We start from the raw sequence: 25,754 nt of genomic DNA on the forward strand, positions 1-25,754 counted from the left end.
TTTTAGATAATTTTATTGAGTACATGCTGTTGTTAGAATAGGAAACTTTTGTCCTCAGCAGATAGCCCTACTATATCTAAAAGTTATACGTATATATATGTTAGCAATTATGTAATTGGTAAAATGCTGTCATCGAAGTGCCTCAGACATATAAACTACCTAATTATTTAAAAGCTAAAATATTGGTAGTCTCAAAAGGAAAGGAATAATACTGCAAAAGTTCCAAAGATATAACCATTTAGAAAGCTGTAAAAATTTTAGCTTGCTGTAACTGGGTAAAAATAAATAAATAAATAAAACCCCACTATGTATAATTGTCACTGTAAAACTTGTAGTGTGAAGCATCTCTTTAGAGCTGATATTTAATCCAAGTTTATTTTCTTGGTGCCATCTTGTGGATAAAAGAAAAATTACTGTGAAAAGCATGTAACTCAATGCAGTTCCTGTCATGCTTCCGGATCTGTCATGTTTGTAGTCAATCACCTTTACTGACATCACTTATTTATAGAAAGTACAGTATAAAGTGTATTACCATAATCTTATTGTTTCAGATGCGTCTTATGGAAGAAAACTTGAGGGACCACCAAAGAGCTCAGGATGAGGCAATAACAAAAACTCAGCTCCTAGAACAGACTGTGAAAGGCTTGGAGTATGAACTGGAAGCCAAAAACCACTTAAAAGACGATCGGGCAAGACAAATCAAACTAATGGAGGTAAAACACATTTTTAAGGGTATCTTATTAGAACTAATTAAAATAATTTTGGTATTTCATATGGATTCTGCCTGGGAAGAAAAAAAATAACTTGATGTTGTTAAAAATCCATGTAGTACTACCGCAGGAATTATTCTGGTATATTCTAAAGGTGATTTGTTAGCATAGCTATTGTAGCATGATGTGTTCTAAATTGCAATTGTTCTTTCATCATTTTAATTAACTTTCTTTTTAATTAATTTTCTCTAGAGTTTTTCAGGCAAAACTATTATTTTCATTTGTAGGCCCATCACTCAGAACTTCAAAAGTATTTAGAAATGTAAGTTCTATTTAGCATCTAGTATCAGGTCATTTCTAACTATGTTGTTACAGGGTTAGCTTCATAACTGTTCAGTTCAACTAAGCTGCCATTTAACTTTCATAAACAAACACTTTTATACCATTGTACTCATATGAAAATAAATTTGTCTTCCAAATGTATAATGTAACTTAGACATTCTAAAAATAGTCTCTAGAAACATTACAGAATTTCTCCTATTTTCTTGAAATTGGTGGGAGTGATTAAAAAAGGAAATGAAACTTCTATTTTACTTCTGTCAGACAAACAAATTCACTTTAAAGGCTTATCTACCTGCCATCTCTTTTTCTAGATTCTGTACGTGTTTTCAGAGGCATTTCACTTTTCAAGCCTAGTCTTTCAGACAGTTTGAGTCCTTGAAGTTTAAGGAAGAATGCCCTGGTAGCAATCTGAAGAGGATGCGAAAGTAGTATGTTGAAATTACTTTTCTTTGTTCCACTTAGGACAAGTTATCTCACCTGGAACTTGAGCTTGATGAAGAAAAGACTAATTCGGATTTGTTGTCTGAGAGGATCAGTAGATGCAGAGAACAGGTACTTGAACAAGTTTTCCAACTGTTGTATAATGATGAGGAAAAAGTGTCATTAGGATCACAAACAATATTGATTAACTAATAATGATTAGCAATAGGGTTTATATACTATACTTAAGCAGAGTATGTAAATCCAAAAAACCAAGTTTCACAAACATGATTAAATATGCTGTTCCACATCATCACAGATCAATTTTTTCCTGTTTTCCTAACTGGAAAACTGATAAAGATTGCATGTAAAGACCAGTATCATCCTCTGATACTCTTGATGCAGTGAGCTTCATCAAGTAATCATTGATGCATGCACAGATGATGCTATCTTAGGCTTTGTTAGGTGGTGAGGCTATCAGAGAAAGCCTGGTTGTAAAAAGTATCTTAGATTAAAAGATCATAATTTTTTAATTTTACTAAAAAGTAGGTCAGCATAATAGAGTCTTGATTTCAAAGAAGGAGAAGCTTAGGAAATTGTGGAATTAATTAGTGAAGTCAGCTGAGCTGAAGATGCTGGCCAGTTTCAACAGAGGGGAAGCTTTATTTTCATTACAAGTGTAAAAATTGATTAAGGTATATCAGAAGTAAGACAGTTGGAAAGCATTTTCTACATAAAACCACCAGACGTTAGTTTCAGAAGTGTTACATGAGTAGATGGCCCAGAAAGAGGGGAAGAAGGATTTATTAACAAGGTTGTGTCTCATGGGGCAGAAAATGTAAAGATAAAGTGAGTTTTGCCAAGCTAAGTGAGACCTATCGTAGTAATTCAAACAAGTAACAAAAAGGTTCTTGGCTGTATACGTAGAAGAAAGAAGTTGTGGAAACTGTATGGTGAGGTATCAATCAAGATAGAAAGTAATCCAGGTATGCCTCCTCAAATAAATGAGTATTTTGCCTCTGTCTTCAGTAAGGCCAGTGAATGTGCAGGTGAGGGGAAGTGCAGTAGGCTAATGAAAATGAAACCACTGAGCTGGAAGTCACCAAGTCTAAGAGAATTAGGAGTCATTGATCTGAAGAAAGAGACTTTAATAATATTATTCAAGATTTCTGAAAGAACTGATGTATGAAATTATAGGTCCTGTAACAAAGATTTATAATAAACTAGAAAAATAGAGAATAGGGCCTGATGACTGAAAAGTAACCAGAGCATCCATGGTTGAGTAGTCAGTGTTATGCAAGTTTTTGATTAGTCCACGGAAAGGAATATGGTGATGTGGCTGTCTTGGAATATCATGGGCTAGACAATATTCTTTGCCTTAGTTTTACATTCTGAAAGATGTGAAACTGATGCATAACTCATTACAGCTGTAGCTTTACATTAAGTACTATACCTCATTAGTAATTTCCTAGAAGTCCAGGAGACAATCTGCACTGAGGTACAACCCATGATAGTCTGTTCTGTTTTCATTTCTCTTTCTTTCTCCAGAAAAAAAGAATTGCTGACATTCTTTTGAATAGCTTTAATTTCAGAGGGAGAATAGAAAGTAAAATCTTAGTTTCTATGTCTTTTCAATGAAATTGTGTATTCCACTGAGACGGCTGGAAAGTTTCAGCTTTCTTTCAGCTTCCTTGAAACACCAAGGCACAGTCACTACTTTGTTGTGACTCAAGTTATTGAGATTCTATTTGATTGCAGTGTAGTCTTTTTGCTATTGATATTGTATAGGCTCTGATGCAGTGGATGAAATAGAATGTAAAGGACCCATAATAATGTGGGGTCATGCTACTGTTAAATTAGGAAGTCTTTAATACTAGAGTCTATGCCTGTGTTGTAAGCCTGTGATAAAAGAACCTTAGTCATAGCTGCACTAGTGGGTATTATAGCAAGTTAATTTGCTAACTGAATGTAAACCTAAAATACAGATGGGTGACCAAAATGTTATATAATGGGTAAAAGACGTGTTTATTTTGAGGTCTGGAGCTTCTCATTTCACACATGAGTTACAAAGGTTGCTTTGTTTTGATTTTATGCCAGAATGACTAAGTAGTCAAATTACTGAAGAGTATTTCAGGGTCTGCTAAGCATTTATAATGACATAAGAAATTATAATGGATTTGTTTTGGTAATATCTTTATTTCTGTAAATGTTTTTTTTTATTATAAATGTGTTATTTTAATATACTGATAATGAACTATAATACTCAAATTTCTAGTAAAACCAAATTGAAACAACTGGTTCTATTTTACATAAAGCTAAATGTTTGAATAAACATTGTCAAGGCTGATAGTTCACATTTCATTTGCCATGAAATGTTATTCTTTTTTAATTTAAACACCCTTTTGAATCTGGGAATGGCTGTATGAGACACTGTTCTCATCTTTGCTACCTCGTTCTCGAGAAGTACCACAACGAAGTGGAAACAGTAAAAAAATTTGGGGGAAAGGTGGATCATATCCTATTAGTTTTTAAATGATAAGGTATTAGCAGCTCTGGAAAGAGCAAAATGGTCAACAAACACACACACATATAAAGCTAGAGCACTCAGCTGCCTTTTGAGTCTAAAGCGAGCAGGGACAGGGCACATTTTAGTACATGATGTTTTTTTTCCTACAAAGAAGTGAAATGTAGTACCTCTTGCCATTTTGTTTTTGCAAACATAATTGAAAAATACTTAAGATACCCTCATCAATTCTTGTATTCTGTGAAAAAGCAGACATGATTTCAGAGTTGTTTGCAGTAAGTGTGAAAAATGAACTAGTTAGTTTCCATGACAATTTTTGAATAAATACAGAAGGATAAAATTGCATTGACTGCATCATTCACTTGATTTTGGTAAAGTGTTCCCAATGGATAGCTGTATACCTGCTCTTTAGCTGGCACCAGGTGTGGGAAGCAAACAAAGGAAAATGTGGACATGAAGGTTGCTTTTCAACTATGAAGGATCAAAGGGGTTTGTTTGGCTTTAGCTTGTTTGTTTGTTAAACATTGGTTTTTTTGGTCACATACTTGAGAATTGTGTATATAGGCACATACATATTTTTCTTTTCCCTACTTAGGTATTAACAAGAAACGTAGGCTATGAACCTAGTGCAAGATGGTAAACAATGGCAATAGCATCTAAAATATTATTAGAAATCAAATTGCTTTCACTAATAATGAACTCAACAGCTGCTTCTAATCCTAAAGCTGGCATAAAATGCTGTTTTGTCTAATAAAGCTTTGTAAAATCTGATACTATTGCTTTTCTCAATTCTTTCGTGTTAGCATTCTTCAAATCCAGCTGTGACAACTGTTGCCTTAAGCTGCAGAAATAGTTTCTTCTTTTAACATAATTAAAGTCTATTAGATATAGGAAAGATAGAATGTGAAGCACAAAGCTCCCCGTGGTACATACTCAGAGCCTATCTCAACTGCTGTGAAATAAGTGAAAAGTTTGAGCACGTTTTGGCAGACAACTGCTTTTTTTTCCTTTGTGCATGTTAATTATGTGTTCACTAATGAGAAGTGCAAGGAGATAAGTGAAAACAGTTTCCACCTCCCCCAGCCAGAATTGTGTCCTGCTGCCCTTCTCTTTTTACAAGCTCTTGTATATGTTTGCACGTAGCTTTCTGATCCTAATCAGATACAAGTACTTTTTCTCTCTCCCACTGTTTTTCTGTGAGGTTGCTTTTACCATGAGGTGTCCAACAACAGTAGCAGTCATCGTGGAAATAAAATGACTGTCCTCTAAATAAATCCTTAATGTGAGATTTTGGGAAGGTTGCACAAATTTGTCACAGCCTTTGAGCACAGTAAGAGCACAGTAGAACTTTGGAGTGGTCCATTAAGCAAGTCCCTACACAAAACAAAACCCCTTTCTTCAGTTAACAGTTGCATTTTTAATTAGTCATTCATTTTACTACAAATTTTGCTTTATTTTTTCTGTGTCTGTCTTCATGGCTAAAGCAATTACAGCGGAATAAATTCTATGTAGTCCCTAACATTATAACTTTTTTTTCATATATTTCATGAATAAATGCAGCTTCTGTATATGTGAGTGATTCTAGTTTTTATATATAACAATATATAACATAATATTTTACTATCTAATGTATAAAACATTATTATTATTAGGCTTCTATGCAATAATGAGAGCTTTTAGGAAATTACCCAGCTGTTGAGAACACAGCCACGTGCTAACATTTGTAGTTCAGTAACTGTTATGACCTTAGTTTTCAGGAATGCCTTCTACTGTTCTGAAACCATACTGTGACATAACATATGCAACTGCATGCGTTGCTACCATTGTTTGTATTCATATATTCGTTTCAAAGCTACAGAAGGAGTGTAAATGACTTTTTTTAAACATGTGATTAACTAAAAATGTATCTTTTAATATTATAATGTGGTAAAAAAAAGAAGGCCTAAGGTAAAGTTTCATGTGCTGTACTTGTTTAACCTTCACATTCTTAGCATTGCTTTTGGATTTTTTTTTTATGCAAGAATTCCCAATGGGTTTTGAAAGACCTTTAGTGAGATAAATCTGTAACTTGGAGCTGCTTAACTGTGATGGTTTGTTTATGCAAGTTCATATGTAACTGTTGTAAAGCAGGGATGAATGCTGTGGCCACTAAACCTTTGTCAGTCTTTTTGCAGGTACAGTAATTGGCATAGATGTTCACTGTGTTCCCCAGGTGATATTCATCATAGTAAGCATTGTGCAGGGAATTGCACAAATGCTGTGGTAACATTAGCTGTGTCTCCAAAGGCGTTTGTAAAGACTGGAGGGCAGTCTCAGCAGGAATGAGAGGCAAGAAAAGTATTTGGGCACTACAAACCTTTTCCTTTAGCCCCGAAGTTTCAGTAGCAGCTGTTAGGCAGTTTAGAGTTTCTCTTTAATCCTCAGATTTTTTTTTTTTTTCAGTCAAGTCCAATAGTGAGATAAACCAAACTAATTCTGTATTCTTATCTTGATTCTGTATTGATCATGTAGTTTTTTAACATCTTACATATGGAGAATATACTTTCCTTTTGGTTATTGAATATGCAACTGAAATATTTACAGAAACTATAGCAAAAGTTGTGTTTTAACAAAACAAACAAAACCCATCCCCTCCCCAAATCCAGAAGTCGGTGCTTTCCTGGTATGACAGACATAAAATTGACTGGAGGAGGGAAGCAATGTTCATATCCAGTATGCATCAGAGTCTGTTGAAAAAGAGCTTTTACTATTCTCACGGACATAGAAAACTGTAATTGTCTGTAGAGTGTCTCACTGAGTTCTAGGCACTTCTCTGCAGTTACCAGTTTGTGTTTCATGAAGTGAAACTTTAAAATAGACTAGCCAGCAGCTTAAAGGTAACATGCCATTTCAGAGCTTCAGACTTAAGTACGAAGAAAACAACTGCAGAAGGTGTTTGAAGACTGATATGATGTTCTGGAACTCAGTTCCCTGCCATGTGATATGTCTCTCATGCAACATTTTAGAGTTCAGTTCCCTGCTATAGGATATATATACTGAACGTCAACAATACCCAATGTGGCTGGAAAGTGCCTAGAATAAGTACTGGGAATAACATGGGCTTCCCAAAATGGAAAATTTTGTTCAAGACTGTAATTGTAAACTTCATCTGAAATCATGCGTATGTCTTGAGTTCTAAGAAAAAGCAAATTTTTTCTCATTGCGTAGGTATATGTACTTTATGTATATGTGTATATATACAGATACACAGTATCATATAGATAAATGTAAATTAAATCTTTTATTAAAATGTCTGTCTTTTCTTTCTGTAATAGATTGAACAAATGAGGACAGAGCTACTTCAGGAAAGAGCTATAAAGCAAGATTTGGAATGTGACAAAATTTCATTGGAAAGACAGGTAATTATGGCTGGTATATTATCACACTAGCAAGGTAACAGGCTGGGTACCTGCCTTCATTAGGAAATTCAAATAAGCATTTAAGGAATACAGTGTTTGGTAGCTGGCCCTATCCCACCGTAGTGTGCTGCTGGAAGTATGTGTTAGTAAGAATAGATTAAAACCATGAGTATCTTAATACTGATACTCAAAAGAAAATATTATAATCTTGAATTAAGTCTTCTCTTAGTGTTTTTTTCTTTCCGTACCCCCCCTTTTTAGCTTGAGGTTTGACACAGTTTATGTATTTCATATACTAAACACTTGTACTATGCATACATCTGTTTCTATAATATAATACGGCATTTTTGTTGTAGTGAGCGCAGGCATCTCTCTACCACACAAATTCTGTCTGTATGTTTGAGGATCAAAGACATTAAAAATAAGAAATGTGACGGTTGATATGGTACACTTGTTTTAGAATAAAACTGAGATATCAATATAGAAACTTTTAAAAAGCACATATACAGAAAAGACTATAGAGTATCAAAGACACTGTTATCCAGTTTAGCTGTAAATTCTTTGACCGCTTTTGGAGGAACTGTTCTTCAAAATCTTAACAGTACTTCAGGAACATAGTTGAATGTAGATCATAATTTCAAGCAATTGTGATTTTAGTTGAGTATTTTCTTCTATAGGAGCAAACAGGTGAAAAAATGGCATGCCTCTGAAAGAGAAGATAGAGATTTGATAGAGAACTGCTACTCTCTGTTGTCTAGGAAGGAATATGACTCATATGTTTCAATATCTGTGACGGAGAGTACATTAAAAATACTTTCTAGCTTTTTGCAACCTTTTATTCTGCAGCTCAGTGGTCTTTGAAAGCAAGATTACTATCATAGCCTCTAGCAGGGATCCAGAAGAAAGCTATCTTGGCAAGTCATAGTATTATTGACAGTCTCAAGAATGTAAAACAGATTGTAATGGGAATTTAGAGAACATGTTTATACCAAACACCTAATTTGATGCCTTAAATTATGTGAAATTAATGCCATCTTAATTTTTTGAGGAAAAAAAAAATGCCACCTACTGGTATATCCCATGTATATCCTTATACTTTAGTTCTGACTTTTCTATAATAGCTTTTTTAGTGTTTGAGATCTGAGATCATGGTTTGAAGTTCTGTAACAAAGAGCTTTATTTTCTGTTCCTCATGTAACTCTTCCTTTTTTTTCTGGCAACTTTATCATTGGGTCCCCATTGAAAACCTAAATTACCTAGCCTCATAAAAATTAAAGTGTAAATCTGAGCAAAAAGTCTGCTTTTACATATCATGCAGCTTGCAAAGTTTTTTGAACTATTTATATAGTAGGAGTAGCATCGGATAGTTAAAAAGGGGGGGAAAAAACCCACAGTAACAGCTTGGATAGAGTAAAGCGATATTGGATACAAGTAATTTCTTTGTCTACTTGTTTTAGACATACACCAGTGAGTTACAGGGGAAGAATACAGAGTTCGCAAAAGAATTGTGTGGAGAATAAGACAGATCCCATGCTATTTGAAAAATTTTGGCATATTAAAAAATGCCGTTAGAAGGGGCTTGCAACCATCTGAAGTTCAAGGGTCCATTTAAAAAACTTGAACTCAGGCTTAACACTAAATTCGTTTTAATAAAGCACAGTAATAGGAGATTTATTTGTAGTAAACAGTAAATTCTCACTGACTCTCCTTTTCCATATTTACTAAATTAAAAATATACTGACCACCTTATGTTTGCCTGGAGAAATTTATTTTGTGTTAAGCTGATATTTGTTAATCTGAGCATGTATGTAGTAATCAAGTATGTTCCAACTATAGAACAAAGACTTGAAGAGCCGAATCCTTCACCTGGAGGGTTCTTACCGATCCAGTAAAGAGGGACTTGTTGCTCAAATGGAAGCGAGGATCACAGAGCTAGAAGAACGACTTGAAAATGAAGAGAGGTGAAACTAGTTATGTTAAGATCAAAATATGCATGTTTATGTTTGTTAATATAGCCTCTTGCTAATACTAAGTCTCTAATACAATTAACTTGATTTTTTTTTTTCTTCATAAGCACCATATTAAAATGGTTACTGTTTCATACAAGTATTGCAAATTTTCTTTTTAACTGAAAGCACACCAGAAGTTGCCTTACAAATTTAAAACTGGGCACAGTGCTAACAGGGTTCCATACCTCATTGCTTTATCAATGTCTAATATCAGTAACGGGCTTAGAAATACTAACTATAGTTAACACCCCATTTTCGTGTTCACTTCATTGTTTAATCTTGGAGGAATGTATTTTTTTTCTAAACGTTGCTCTGGAGACAGAAGAAATTCCCCTTAGTGGTTCATGCTTTTAAACAAATTTCTTAATATGTTGCATGGAATCAGTAAATCAAAGTAGGGGCTGTTAGTATTTATTTAATTCTTAGAAGATTGCTAAGGAATTATGTCAGCAGGATTGGAAGTATTTCAGTTCCTTTTTTTACAAGCCTATCTCTTGTTTGTTTTGTTTTTTTCTAGGGATAGAGCTAATTTCCAACTAAGTAACCGCAGACTTGAAAGAAAAGTGAAGGAGTTAATGTTGCAAGTAGATGATGAACATCTCTCCTTGACTGATCAAAAGGACCAGGTAGAAGGAAAGACTTAATATGCAAATATCTGATCTTAATCCTACTAGCATAAATCCTCGTATATAAAAGATATGAGAAGAATATAGGTAGATACTGATTACTCTTTGTTTATGAATTCCTATTTAGCGAGATTCACAATTCCCATTGTCATCAGTTCTTTTATCTAGTACTAAATTGTTATTCATTTCTAAAATTATGAAAAGAAAGCACTTACAGAAGCAATGGTATAATTATTTTAAGAAATAAAGGCAATAACAGACAGCATATGATCCTATAAATATGTACACCAACAGGTGATCTTATAAATACATACACCAACAAATAATATATTCTGTTTTGCCACCGTAAAATTTTGGTTCAAGAAAGAAGCTATTTGTTGTTAAATATCGGCTATAAGTATTAAGTATACGTTGATATTCTAATAGCAATGTGCTTTACCATTCCTGTGGTCTTTGTTGATTCCCGGCTTAAAACATGGTTTGTTTCAGTACGTGAGTCAAATAGTTAATATTCTGCCTAGAGAATGAACAGTATGTTTCAAATTGCAGACATCTGTTAAGGGAACAATCTTTTAAAATCCTCTGGGTTTTTAAAACATATTTTATAGTATCTGTTTGGTAAAGTTGTTTAACTTAGACACAGTAATAGCTCCAGTCTTCCCTTATTGATAACTAGCTCTTGCTATCACATAATGCTGTCTTACTCTACCAAAGCTATCTTTGCTTGTTGCTGTTTTTATTTCTTAAAAAACTGTATCCCATCACTTTTCTCAAAGTCTAATGCTGATTTTTGAGTATTTCTGAAGCATAGGATTACAGTGTAACTACACTGGCAAAGTTGTATCTTTATTCTCCCTCTCATAGATGCTGCAAGAGTAAAATTCCTTTATTAAAATGTCCTCTAATCAGCTGACATGTAAATATTTCAGTTGAGTTTGCGTTTGAAAGCAATGAAACGTCAAGTTGAAGAAGCTGAAGAAGAAATAGACAGACTGGAGAGTGCTAAAAAGAAACTCCAGAGAGAACTGGAAGAGCAACTAGACATGAATGAACAATTGCAAGGACAGCTTAATGCTGCAAAGAAGGAAATAAGGTAGGATGACTTGTCAGACCTTACAGTCACCACCACTCACAAGATTAATTTCTTGCTCCTTTAGTCCATAAACTGAGGACTTCCTCTAACAAACTTCATGTTTGTCATAAGCATACAGAGTTTAAGAGGCAGACCTGTGAAACTCTTCTGTGTTTCCTTTTTCTACAAATGTTCTCTAACTCTTTCCAGGGTGGTCTAGGTGCCCAAACCTTCTCTCCAAGATCTGCCTGCTGAATAAAGTCATTGAGGCAGGGAATAAAAAATGGAAGAAGGTGGTGGGACTCGACACTCTTATCATTTGTAGTAATAAAAATGTCCTGCTAATGACTAAGAGGTACAGCTATCCCGTGTTAGTTTTCCTCAGCTATCTTTGAACACCTCAGTGTGCAAAGTTTACAGTTTCCCCTCTCTATGGCTTTAGTTAGAGGTGCTTGAAAATATGATTGATTGATCTTCATTCTCTTGCATGTTTCTTTCATGTAAGATGTAGTCTATGATAAAGTACCCCTATTGGAGCACAAGTTTCTTTGACATTCTTTAAAAATGTAAATCCTGCCTGTCAATGTTTTAAGCTTTGCATAAGTGTTCTGCATGTAGGTGTGCAGTTTTAATAGCAAAGACATGTATTTTTGTTTTAGTAGACTGAAGAAGTCACCAAATAAAGTGTTGGCTGATTCTGATGATGATGACGATGATGATTTCAGCACGGATGGTGATAGTGTCTGTGAAGTACCTTCAGGAAATAACTTTTCAACAGATGAACAAGACAAAAATCTAAAGTACTGAATCTGTGATTCCTTGAAAGTATTGGAAGAATAACATAAATTATCAAGAAACTGGATATTCTGGAAGTCAAATGACATAAAGGGATTTAAGAGTTGGGAATATAATGTTTCCATCCATACTGTGCCATTTTCTTATTTAGATCTCCACTGTTTATTATAGAAAACAGGATTGCATTATAAAACAGTTATAAAACATGGATATATATATATAACCGCTATTGAAAAGATGGAGATAATGTTTCACATTGGAAATGTGATTTTGCTAAAATTCTGTTTAAGTAAAAAGCCATTTGAAAGTAGTTCAAAATTAGTTTGTAGTTATTAAAAGCTTTTCCCTAAAATTAAGGAAACCAGAGAAGATTATTTAATAATTGTAAGTACGGAGAAATGATGTATAAAATGTAAATATTTTAAACCTGATCTTTTTATTGACTACTTTAGTACTATTTTGTAAAGTTTCAAGTATTATATAAATCAGTTTCATATGTAAAGTACTTAAATTTATACTGAATGCTATATTTGAATTTTAACTAAGAAGAAAGCAAACAAAAATGAATACATTTTGTGCATTACAGAGCAGATTCACAGTTCTTGATCCAGGAACTACATTCCCATTTTACAACCAGTGCAAGTTTTATTGTCTGTATTCTGTATATTAGAGATCAAATGTTCATCCTGCCTATTGACTTTAAAAGGACCATCACATCTGCATGATGAGTGAGGCTTGCCTGCAGCTTTCTTGTAAACTTCGTTTGGGAAGCTTTCTGTTCTTAATAGGGAAGGGTGAGAATGAGGTCACATATTACTTGGCATCTTTCTTTTCCTGAAAGGGACTCCATACTGCCAGAGGCAGAACATTATAGGCCTGCTGATTTGAGGGTATCAGGACAGGCTTATCTTAAAGTCTCTAAAGAGTCCCACTCATTCCAGTAAAATTACTTGTGGTCTTTGAATTAAGTACATGCTTAAATCTGTTCATTAATTGATCTCAAAATTTTATGCACCTGGCAAGAAATTGCACCAAGGAAACACAAAGCATGTAATCTGATTTTTCTTTCTAAGCTGTTCTTGAGCATCTATTTGTGATATATTGCAGTGTATGGTCATATATGCAGATATATATTAGTGTTTCAGTTTACAGAAGTATCTGCATTTTGGGTGATCCATCTGTTCAACAAACTTTGCAGGAAATCTAAAAGAAAAAAAAAAGCATTGCAGATTTTATTTAAAAAGCATTTTCCATTTTATTGCTAAAAATATTTTTTTGCCATTTATATTACACCAGACCATTTTTGCTCCTTTGCAAATCTAGAATTCTAAGGAAAGGGCACTGCTACATAATTTTGTTAATAAACCATAGCTAAGTCCTGTCTGATTATTAGTATTTGTCTCCAGTTACAGGTTAGTAAGCACTTCTTCGTTGAATGGACCAAATAATAGTGTAATGTAATTGTAAAAAATATTTTAAACTGAAGTTGCTGGGAGCTTCCATTACTCCCACAAAGGAGGGAGGCTGATAGACTTGGTTAAGGCAAAAGTCCTGACAATGGCAGTATCCATTTTCATACGATTATATGAAATGAACTCCTGCCTGCAGGATCAGAAATATATTCATGCATAGCAGATTATAGACTCTTTTGCCATGTAATTCCTTTCAACTTGATTTTGGTGGTTTGAGATATATGGGAAATAATATGAATGGCATAGTTTATATATTCTGAATCTTGTATATCTTTTAAAGTAGCATACATCACATAATTTTTTTGCAGTACTAGCTTTACAATTTTGACAACATAGAAAGAGCATTTCCTCCAAGATCTGCACTATACTGTACTGGCAATCATCATATAACCTGCTGCGATTTGTTTTTTGTTGTTTCATTTGCATGTTTATGTAGGCTTAACTTCAAACAGCTGATTCCAATCTCCAGGTCTCTGTCCTAGTGTTCATAGATGACTATTATTTCAAACCACTGGAAGAAAATCACTTAATATTGCATCTACCTCCAGTTACACTAAACTGTAAAAGAAAAAATCACTTAAAATAAACAGTCAGTCAGCTCTTTCAGTTCTACTTTGTATGTGCACATAGCTTGATATGACAATGGAGTTTCATATGGAAGACGTGTTTAAAATATAACAAGCAAATAATTATCTGGGAAATATTGATGCTGTAAACAAGCTTCTGCATTTCCTTCTTTTTGGATAGCTACTTTCTTTGTAACTTGTAAAGCAAGTGGCAGATGTAATATCTAGAAGACTCCTTTTCTCATTTGAACTTACAGTAAGTTAGGAGGAGGGAGACACACTGTTGCAGACTCCTAGCGGGAGACATCCTGCTTATTAGGCCTCCCTGCCCCCTGTGTCTTCGTAAAAAGAACTGGTCTTTAGTTTGTTCATTTAGACTTGGAAATGGCATTTCCTCTTTAGAGTTCTCGAATGATGTGTCTAAAATGAAAGAAAATATTAAGATGTTTAAAAGGGTGTTTCAACTCATTCACAAAACAGGCAGTAGCTCTGTTTCTCGATACATGCTAGCTATGGTGAGGGTAGGGTCTAGATCTTGATTGCCACAAAAAACATTGATAATAGTTTAGGGATGTCTCATTTGTTCACTCCATCTCATGGCAGTTTTTCATCAAAACTCATCTTAAGTCAAGGTTTAGTTTAGAAAAAATTTCCCGATATTTCCATGTAATCAATTTTTAAATTAATTTTAGAAGAAGCTCTTGACCTGTAAAAAGAAACAAGAGGGAGAATATGTGAAGAAACATGGTGGTGAGACATTCAGTCCCTAGAAGTTTGTACAAACATCAGCGTTTCTGGTGTATTACAGAGACATGGCTTGAATTCTGAGCTGTTTTCTGCAACAATACCATAATATCTCATAAACAAATGGACCCAAGCTAAATCACTTTTGATATAAGCCTAACCTGATGACTTATATAGTGGATGCTTCTCTCTCAGTGTAAGTAATCTGTGATGAACAATGAACTTTTTATCTCTGTGGGATTAATGGCCTTTCATATCCCACTGAGATTTTGACCATTTTTATGTCAAAGAGAGATTTTCTATAAAAACAATATTTCTTCCCATTAAAATTCTATTCTGCCTAAATATATGTTCTTCAAACAGCTGTGTAAGATTTAATATCACCATATTCAATTCCTGACAACTTGTGCCTTAAGAGGACTTATATGGTCATTTATAATTTCTGGTTTTGAGAATCAAATCCAAGTTCTATTTTGAGCATTTTCACTAATCTGTTACACTCTGACAGATTCTCTTGGTTTTCTGAGCCTACTTTTGTAGATAGGAGAATACAAGTTAACTTCTACGAGAGTGTTTTGATGTTTTAAATCACTAACAGTTGGCAGGTGCTCCAAGATCTTTCAGTGGCAATTGTTATACAGAGCAAAATATGTAAATGTAAAACAAACAAGCGAACAAAATCCTCCTGTCCTCCATAGACTCCTCACTCACTGTCCAAGTAATAAAATTAAGGATATTTGTCACATATAATAGATTTTAATGCCCTTGAGTTCGGAAAGCATCTCTTTTCATAAAAGCACTAAGGTCTTTCAGACATCATATCTCTAGTGCATGGAGAAAGAAAAAGGAAAAGTCGTTGTCATCTTGCTGTCCCCTGTACCTTCTGTACTTTAAGGAAAGCTCTATACTATGCAAATACTTTCTTAGTTCAGCATTGTCAGTTGCTTTTTACTGTTCAATCACCAGGCAGGTTTCCCGCCCACAATATAGTCTCTTGGTGATGAGACTATAACTTGTTGATTAATCTGCGTATTCCTCTGATTTATCCTCATTCTTCTCAACTTAATTCTTTCCTTTTTCCTGATTAAATAATCTGTTCTGATTTTTAGCTGATTTTCTAAACTATTCTAGAAGCCATGTGTGTTCCTCATTTTTTACAGACCAGCTGTGTGCTTTGCTGAGTGAGCTACACAGTGCGATAGCTTCAGCTTTTAGGCCTTTTCTGGATCACACAGCATATTTCAGTAATTAAATGTCGATGGTTTTAGCTTACTGGAGCTTCTTATCCTATGAGCAGAGCTACACACTTCAGCTGCTTAATTTCTACCAACTGCAGCTATCAAGTAACATTGCAAAAATGTTCAAAGACTGCTGAAAGAGCAACATTCTTTAAAGATTGCCAGGGTTTGTAACATATTTAATTTGTTCTTTTTTGTATAAGGTGCTGATTAGGTCACATATTTAACTCTCTGACCCTACTATGTTATAGTGGGGAAAATTTCGTTGTTATTTCAAAATTTATTCGTGAGCACTGGGCTATTGAGAAAAAGGTATAGAAATTAATAGAAAAGGGTTTTTGTATTACAGGTTTTTCTTTTTAACATGTAAGAAAGGAAAGACTTAATAAGAAGAAGGGGATTAAGTTCAACAAACAAGGTCAAGTGCAGTAGTGTCTACCTCAGTGAAAGTGTGACAGCCCTTTAATGGTTAGTACCAGTGAACCTCATGTGAGGTCAGCAGAAACTGTATGTTTTATGTAAGAGGGAACATCTGATCTTTTCTCCACTTCTAATAACAATTTGCTGTTTTATTCAGATCCTGAAGCTTCATGCCATTAGCAGAAGAACAGGCAATAAAAAAATTTTACTTAAATTCTGAGCACAGGTGGATGATGAAAAGTTTAAGCTCTCCAAGTTGCCAGTAGGAAAACTGTAGGAACACTTCTATGTGAGTGCAGAAAAGGGACTCCTTACAGGTAACTTGAGTTTTTCTATGCTTTCTGTGTACTTCTGCTTCTTCAGCAGAATGGGCTTTCTGAACAACGCTTTATGTATTAGGTTACAAAGCTATTTTCACTAGTTTCAAACAGTCCTTTTACTTCGGTTGCATGCAGTCTGGCTAGGATGAAACCTACCAATGGCATAATGTGAAGTAAGGGAGAAAATACAGACAGTAAGAAAGATCAACGCAGGATCCAGTTCTGATTAATTTGATTTTGACCTTCCCTTCACTCCTCTTAAAGAGCCTGGTACTGAATGTTGCTTAAGCTGTCTTAAACTTACAGATACCTAACTTGGGCTGGGATGGATGTAAGATTTTATTTCCAGGGAAGGACTGTAAAGGTTCAAGATCAGGATGGTAGGGAGCACACTGAAGTAATGCACATTGAAGTAGTGCTAGGAAGTGCCTATTTCCTGTATGCATTTGCAGCAAAGATTCTCAAGAAAGTCCAGCCGAGACAAATGGTCTGACAAAGTGCTGAAAAAGGAGCAGCATATGTTTCTGATATTTCTGTGGATGCACTGTTAATGGAGACTGATCAGCTGCATACCCCTGTGCAGCACGGGTAGTTCTGTTTTGCAGAAATGCTTTCAGCATCTTCAAACCTTGGATAACCCAGTGCCTGCCAGTATCAGAAGTATCTATTTTGTGTGACTCACTTTTTATCTTATCCTTTTTCCAGAAAGAAATTGTGTGTGTGTAGTTGTGATTTTTCTCTTGGATTTGGCTTTTTGTCAAAAATTTGTTTACTTCTGTGTCTTTTTGTGAGAGAGAAAGAAAACATTACTGCCATTGGAGTGGAAAGAGAGACGACACTGTTCGGGACTTGTCCCTGGGAAAACTCAGTCTGTGCCAGAAATGAAATTTACTTTTCTAGAAAGCAGTTCCACTGTGCATAGGAGAGCTGAGCTGTTGAGTAAAAGTTCACCTCTCACACCCACAGAGCTGGCTATTCTCAGCCCAGCCTGGTCTTTATTTTCCTGGGAGATAAGGACTGAGACCTGGAACTTGACTTGGCTGTGGCTGCCAGCATGTGATTTCTGTACTACAGATGAGATTGAGATTGGTATACTTTCGGTTTTGTTCTTCAAGTCTTTTGGTTAAAGTACAGCAAATACTATTTAAAGAAAAAGGACTCATTGGGCATTCGTGATTAGAGCATAAAAGAGCAAATACACATGCACACACATGCGCTCTGAAGGCAGAGACAGATGGGTGTGCATCGCTGCAAGTGCTGTATCAGCTGATTTGGTGCCTGACTGAAAACATAATCCCAACTGTTTAAAATTATATACAAATTCAGTGGCTAAGGTCACACTGTAGTTATGTAAATCCTTCCCAGTGCAGACCACCTTCATCTGAGTGCTGGCATTTTCTTGGATATCTGCTGTGTAAAAGAGCTTTTTGACAGAGTCCCAACAATCCTCTTAATTTGTCTTTTAAGCACTTTACTAAAAGGAAAATAAAGAAAGCTGAACCATCCAGAGAAGACAGCGTGGTCTAATAGTTGGAAGTAGTGCACTGGGATCCAGGAGGATTCTGGTTACTAATCCATTTGAGCTGCTGCTTCAGTCCTTGACCTCCTCGTACTTTTCATAGAATCATAGAATGGTTTGGATTGGAAGGGACCTTTAAAGGTCATCTAGTCCAACACCCCCCCCCACGGGCAGGGACATCTTCAACCAGATCAGGCTGCTCAGAGCCCCGTCCAACCTGACCTTGAATGTTTCCAGGGATGGGGCATCTACTACCTCTCTGGGCAACTGTGCCAGTGTGTCACCACCCTCATTGTAAAAAATGTCTTCCTTATATCTGGTCTAAATCTATCCTCTTTTAGTTTAAAACCATTCCCCCTTGTCCTGTCGCAACAGACCCTGCTAAAAAGTTTGTCCCCATCTTTCTTATAAGCCTCCTTTAAGTACTGAAAGGCCGCAATAAGGCCTCCCTGAAGCCTTCTCTTCTCCAGGCTGAACAACCCCAACTCTCTCAGCCTTTCCTCATAGGAGAGGCGTTCCACCCCCCTGATCATTTTCATGGCCTCCTCTGGACTCGCTCCAACAGGTCCATGTCTTTCCTGTGCTGAGGGCTCCAGAGCTGGACGCAGCACTTCAGGGGGGGTCTCACCAGAGCAGAGCAGAGGGGCAGAATCCCCTCCCTCGACCTGTTGGCCACGCTGCTTGTGATGCAGCCCAGGATACGGTTGGCCTTCTGGGCTGCATGTTTGTCAACATGCCTAGAAAATGGAGCACAAAGCTAGACCTTGAAAACTTGATACTGTGTCTGCATTGAAACTTCCTGGATAAAAATCTTAGGAGGAAATGCCAAGGATCTGATTTTTTCAGTGAATCTGATTTTTCAGCATATCTGCTTTCTGTGCTGTGTTTAGCCCTTTGCCCTGCAGTCTGTGATGTGCGGCAGTGCTTTGCAAGTGGGGAGCTGTTTTACCTGCCACACATCTGAGACTGAAGGTCTTGTGCTGGCTCTGCAGTAACCAGCAGGCTCTGTGTAGTGTCTTTGCTGCAGAACGACAGACTTAAGTCTAGATTTCCTTGCCTTAGGAGGAGTTTCAAGTTTGTTTTTCTTCAAATAAGAAACTGGTTTATTGTGTAACAGGTAGAATGGCTATGAAAAGAGGGAAGGAAAAATGAAGTCCAATAAAACTATGTAAAAGCTGTAACATCGGCCAACCAAAGCAAGGAAGCTTCCTGAATCACGCTATGTTTACTTTAAACACAGCTCACTGTGCCTTGCTATTTCAGTACATATTGTGTGTGGTATCCAGCTATTTTAAAGATAAGATCAAATTCACAATTCAGATCAAAATGTCTCTCCCAACTGTGAACTTCTTAAGCATTACTAAGAGTCACAATGGAAGACCATGGTCTGTGTGGTGCTGTATGGGATACCGCATAAGGATAAATATTTGTCAGGATGTCCAAGGGCAGTCTGAGCCTCCTATAGAGCTCAAGAGAATTAATCTTTTCATTTTACCTGGCGTCCTTTTGCTAGGAAACCTTTTCAGTTGGACTGAATTTAATAAGTATTGTGGGATAAGCAGAGAAGAGAAAAGTATGAGTAAGAAATAGGGCCACTACAGCTGCTACCTGTGTGAGGGGACAGGAATCTTTGTAGGTGCATGCACAATAAGCCTCCTGTATGCATGTACCACACTGGTATTATTGATATGGAGTGGGGATGGCAGAAGGAAAACTGCAGTCTACTTAATCAACCTCCTTTCCTCTTCTGCCCTTCTAGCTGTTGCTGGCTTCTCTACTGAGAAAATGAGCTATAGTGGCATTGGGAAACCCCTACTCAGTAAGCTAGAGTCCTTCATATTGTTTGCAGGAAAAAGGTAGCTGTAAGTTTGTACATACATAACAAACCAACTCAAAATGCTCACAAACTCAACTATTTGTTTTTAAAATGAAACAGGTATATGTCAACAAGTACATGTTTGCAATATGTTTGAAAGTATTTTTTCAAAGACAAAACTGGATTTTCATCGGATCTGTCACCCTTCATTACCATGAAGCATGCCCCAGCACCACCCCTGCTGGGCCAGCTACTTATTGCACAGTAGCCCTGCAAAAGTGCAGGTAAGTATATCAGGACTACCAATTTGTGCTCTGCTGTAGTGTGCTTTCTAACGTGGTACCTGGCTGACGGTGTCTTTTGCACTTCCCAGCTGTAGTCCTTCCTTCATCAGTGACAAGTGCAGACACTGTTGGAAGACCCAATGCATGGCATTAGATGCACCAGGGCAGAGAGGAAGTGAGGAGTCCTGACCACCAGATGTTTGGGAAACATAGAGTTAACATTAGCTTATTCACAGCAAACACAGGTTCCCAGGTGCTGACAGAAAGGTCTGACTGTTTGATAGTTGGCTGTTGGGACATTTTGCCTTTATTGGGCAAGTTTGGAGTTTTGGGGGTTTTTGTTTTGGTTTTTTGTTTTGGTCAGAGGGAGGAAAAAAAAAACTGAACCTGGGGAGGTTTCTTTTCTGGTTATGTTCTTTAGGTGTCTGTTGGGTCTTCTGTCTTGTGGGTGAAATCTTGACTACATGTATTGGATTTTATTATGTGTTTAGCTTACCTTCAGTCCACAAGTAAAGTGAGAGGCAGACAGTATCTGCAGTCTGCTGTGGTGACGTTGCCAGGCTGGTAGTACAGGAAATGTCATGACGCACTGTGGGCATGACATTAAACACCTATCTTTCAGCTTATTTGAGCAAAATAATGAGCTTTTTGTACTCGTGCAATTGCCGCTTACCTAGCCTCTTGTTGCAATGTGTTTGTATTCACCTGGAGGGCTTTTACTGTAAAGCTTCACAGTGCTGTTTCCCAGAAAAGTAGGTGCTTATGACTCAAAGTGGGATGACACAAGCCTCAGGAGCCTGTGTATAAACTGCAGCATCTGTAGATGTCAGTGTGCCATCAAATGAATGACGTTAGCAGTTGCATCTAAAGGGCAGTGCAAGTGGCAGGAGGGAATTGAATACCTGGAAACTCAGTGGGGTGGGGAATCTGCCTAGATGTGTTCTATATGATGTCAAGCTTAGCACCAGTGCACAGGACGGGTAACTCCTGGATAGAGTAGGTCTCCACACTGAATGATTAAATAGATCTGTGCCTCCTATGCCTGCTAAGCCTAGAGCATCAAATATCAGGTAATTGAGCTTCCATTCCACAAACTTTTGTAAGTCTTGTTATTTTAGCTTTTCTTCTCCAGAATATAAAGATACCAACCAGCCACAGAGCATACTGGTGATACCCACTGCACAAACTGCAGTTACACTTTCCTGAAGCATACATGCAGCGACCTGCTGCTGACCACAAACATGAGTGTGCACGGCTGCCAGAAACCAGCTGTGAGGCCCTTTGAGGATGCCCTGCGACTGAGTGCAGAGAATCAGATAAAAGCAGCACGTTTTAGCTTTGATTGGCACTTTACCTAGTCAGTGCAATTGTTCTCATCACTTTTATAAATTTTACAAATTTAGCAGTAGTATGGAGGGGAAAAGGGAGATTGATACCCATTAAATTTGCTGCTCCTCTGAAACTTTTCTGTACTTAGCAGAGATTGACATTTCTGGCTCTTGAGAAAAATAAAAAAAAAAGGTCACAAAAAGGAAACGCTGGTGCAGGAGAGAGGACTATTTTCTACAGAAAATGTTTGAAAGTCGTACACGTGGGAACCGCAGTCATGACTAAGATGCCCCACCCAAGTCATTCTTATCACCAAAGGCGCCCGGGGCAGCGCGCCCCGCAGGCGGCAGCAGCGAGCGGGCGGCGGCGCCGCGGGGCGGTGCTGGTGGCGATAGCCGTGGGGGGTGTCCCTGCCTTAGTCCCTAAAAGTCCTTCTGCAAACGAGGGTCTTAATCCCATTTTGCGGGTATGTTTTAATACATCGTGAATTGTGTTTAATGACGCAGTGCCCTCTCTATACCATGACTCTCTGCATTTTGCCAAAATACAGGAGTTTGTTGCAAAGAATCTCACATCCATGAAGCTGCTGACCACTTCCCATGGGGGTGATAAATTGCCCAGTAGCACTACTGCCTTATTTTATTGCTGGCATCCTTCAATATAGTGAGGATGGCAAAATTCATCCCTCTGCACTGCTAAGCAGCCAGGGAGTCCTGCTGTGGCTGTCATTGCAGCTAAGGTATTGCACCACCCTCCCTGTTGACTTATGTTAATTATGCCCTAATAGTGCACCTTTTGTCTTGTTTTCCTGGGCAGCAACTGGTGTGGAGCCAATTGTGATGCTCCCTCTGCAAAGAGGATTCATATATAAACCAACCTAACAGAGAGATTGACAAGCTAAAGGGTATCTCGAAGCTTTGGAATCTTGAGATTGAGCTCCTGCCAGAGCACAAGTTTCATGCAAGATGGGGGAAATTATTTAATCCTCCTTGGATATCAATTCTCCAGCGATGAAATACAACACAGAACAGCCACGTTGCCATTCAAGAAGTAGTCTGTACAGAAAGTGACCTGCTGCTTATCAAAGATCCTTTTCAGTATAGAACCACAGTCAAAATAGCTTTCAAGATGTTAAGGTGCCTGAAGTGACTAATGTGAGAAGGGGTATGGTGCTTTCCTATATGCCATGGTTTAACCCTGGCCAGCAACTAAACACCACACAGCCACTTGCTCACTCCCCCCACCTCTGGTGGGATGGGGGAGAGGATCGGAAGAGTAGAAGTGAGAAAACTCGTGGGTTGAGATAAAGACAGCTTAATAATTGAAATAAAATAAAGTAAAATAGTAGTAGTAATAATAATAAAAGAATATACAAAGCAAGTGATGCATAATGCAATTGCTCACCACCCACCAACGGATGCCTAGCCAGTTCCCGACCAGTGGTCACTGTCCCCTGGCCAACTCCCCCCCAGCTTATATACTGAGCATGATGTCATGTGGTATGGAATACCTGTTGGCCAGTTTGGGTCAGCTGTCCTGTCTATGCTCCCTCCCAGCTTCTTGTGCACCTCCTCGCTGGCAGAGCATGGGAAGCTGAAAAGTCCTTGAAGAGTGTAAACACTACTTAGCAACAACTAAAACATTAGTGTGTTACCAAAATTATTCTTATACTAAATCCAAAACACAGCACTATTCCAGATACTAGGAAGAAAATTAACTCTATCCCAGCTGAAACCAGGACACTATAAAAGTGCTGCTGCTGTAAGAAGTACTCAGAAACAATTGCATGACTCTAAGAGGACAGAAAACTTGAGTGGTCCTGAGTCTGGAGAAATTAATTTATGAAGGACAGAAAGAGCATAGATAACATCTACTCTTTTCCATTTTTTAACACTGTAACAAGGAGACAATCACCAGAATGGAGCAAGGAGAATCAAAACTGGTACTTTTTTATACAGCATGATTAGACACGCTGGTGCTGATGGCAATAATTTAGCAAGAAACAAAAGTTCATAACTGGTAAGAATACCCATTATTCATGAAAATGTGTCAGCAGGAGTTACTAAACCTATAGTTCAGGAAGTAAGCCAGTCTTTAATGATTAGAAATCCAGGGAGGTGTTTAGAGGGAGTGGGAGGATAATTAACATCTATCTCCTGTGAAGTTCTTACATATCTTTCTGAAACAGGAAATCCTGGCCACTGACAGACGAGATAGCAGCTCTGATGCAGTCTGGGCATTTGTACTACTCTGCATAATACTGAGTGATGATGTGGGAGGCAATATGAGGTAGTTCGTGACTATGGTTGGACTGTGACTTGACAGAATTTATTGGAAACCAAGTTGTCTTTTGCCTCAACATCTTAACATATTCTCAAACAAATGATTTTCAGTGCCACTTTAGACCTGGGTTGATTACACCTAACTTCAGGTGCTGACCTAGGAAGATGTCGGCAGTGTGAGAAAAGTATAAGCAGGTATGTTCACTCTTTCATTACGGGACTGGAGTGTTTACACTTCGTGTTGTGAACTTTCTGAGAAGTTTCCCTTTTTTTCATCTGACTCGATAAGATCCTAGTATCTCTCTCTTTCACTGAAAACATGATCTGTTTGATGTTTGCTTACTGGAGTATGGATCAACACCAGTGGCCAGCCCAGTTGCAAAGATACTGTTCGTGATGTGCAGAATACGACATCTGCAGGCTAGCGAGTTTAGAGCAGTCATCATTTCACAGTGTGGGCCCTAAGAGTTTCTCCGCTTTTCCAGAATTCACACAGGACAGAACGAACTAGGGTGAAATATATGTGGTTTATTTACTGGTGGCCTACACTAGCCATGTCATCAGGAATCTGTAAAATTTTATAGGTTAACAAGACCACAATTTCTGCTTGAACAGGTTCCCCACTTTGTATCACCAAGCTCTCTACAAAACCATGCTGTTGTAGCCCAGGGGAAACCTCAGAATTTCTACACAGGGAAAACCTAATCTTTTTGGAAGGTTTTACATTAAAATGATAAGATGGTATTTACCAAGAGACAGCTAAAAGTTCAGCCAAAGCAGTTACAAGTGTCTAGACAATATGGGGCTACAAAAACAGTGGAATTCAAGTTGTATCTACATAACAGGATAAGTAAGTGAATTATAAGCTTTGTGTTGCTGTTGCAAAGTAGTTGCTGGTACCCAAACATGCTAACTTAAAGGTAGACAAGGAGTCTGACCTCTATACTGCAGCTATTTCTGGTACTGTCAGACAAAGAGCAATCTAACCACAGGCTGAAAATTTCCAGAGAATTTGATGGGATCTGTGGAAACTACACCAAACACCTGCAGTATTAATAGAAAATTAAGAAACAACATCAGCCACAAAATGTTGAAAACTGAAGAAATTGTATAGGTTCTGTAGACGGGGGAAAGAAACAAAAGACATTTGAACTATGCCAGCAGTGCTATTTTGGCAATACAGAAATAGATTCCAAACAATCTTAAAGCTATGTGCTGACAAAGCACTCAAGCAATCTGTGGATGTGGGCCAGTAGCAAGCATGCAAAAAAACCCCACCTTACTTCAGGTATCCTTAATGCTGGTGTTCATATGTATGTGTGTTTGCGGGATTGTCCTGCATTGCAAAAATCCAACCTAGAGATGTGGAAGTTAATGTCAGGTTCCCATCAGGGTCAAAACTTCAGCCAAATATCCAAATATGTTTCAACTGATTATTTTTCTAGATCCTTCCACTGCCATCAGAGAATCACCTTTACACTGAAATGATTCCAAATCTGAGGGTGAGATCCTGTCTATGGTTACAGCAGATTTATGCAGAAAAGTTATACCATTAAACAGGAAGATTTGGCCAACTGGGTAGGACTCAGAAAGTGTTCTAGTTACACTCATCTTCCATTGCAATTTATGCCCACATCGGCCACTGCCCCTTGCGTAAGCCAAAGGAAAGGAAAACAATATTCTATTAGAAAACTGCTTCAATGTTGTCTCCCTAAGGACAGGGACAGAAATGCTCAGCAGGAATACAATTCTGGAGGGCACTTCAACAATTTTTGTCCAATGTTTAATTCTATAGGATCTTTTTGTCTAAGTATTTTCTCTCTCTTGTTAATTCATCAAAATACTAAACATGTATATCAACACAGGAG

At 37.3% G+C, this 25,754-nt stretch overlaps 1 protein-coding gene across 5 annotated transcripts in view; it reads left to right on the forward strand.

Moving 5' to 3' along the window:
- CGNL1 (cingulin like 1) overlaps window positions 1-13,971 on the forward strand; it is a 64,694-nt gene extending 50,723 nt beyond the window's left edge. For 2 of the 5 annotated variants that reach the window (XM_075160192.1, XM_075160191.1), the window contains exons 13-19: window positions 552-713; window positions 1,515-1,604; window positions 7,311-7,394; window positions 9,231-9,355; window positions 9,921-10,029; window positions 10,959-11,122; window positions 11,761-13,971. In XM_075160192.1, the coding sequence (XP_075016293.1) occupies window positions 552-713; window positions 1,515-1,604; window positions 7,311-7,394; window positions 9,231-9,355; window positions 9,921-10,029; window positions 10,959-11,122; window positions 11,761-11,908 (882 nt within the window). In that variant the 3' untranslated portion in view covers window positions 11,909-13,971. Of the gene's footprint in view, window positions 1-551; window positions 714-1,514; window positions 1,605-7,310; window positions 7,395-9,230; window positions 9,356-9,920; window positions 10,117-10,958; window positions 11,123-11,760 lie in introns of all 5 variants that reach the window. The other 3 variants (XR_012675242.1, XM_075160193.1, XM_075160194.1) reach the window with 3 other exon arrangements.
- The last annotated feature ends 11,783 nt before the right edge of the window (window positions 13,972-25,754 follow it).

The sequence above is a fragment of the Calonectris borealis genome, chromosome 11 (assembly GCF_964195595.1).
Source record: "Calonectris borealis chromosome 11, bCalBor7.hap1.2, whole genome shotgun sequence".
Taxonomy (NCBI): domain Eukaryota; kingdom Metazoa; phylum Chordata; class Aves; order Procellariiformes; family Procellariidae; genus Calonectris; species Calonectris borealis.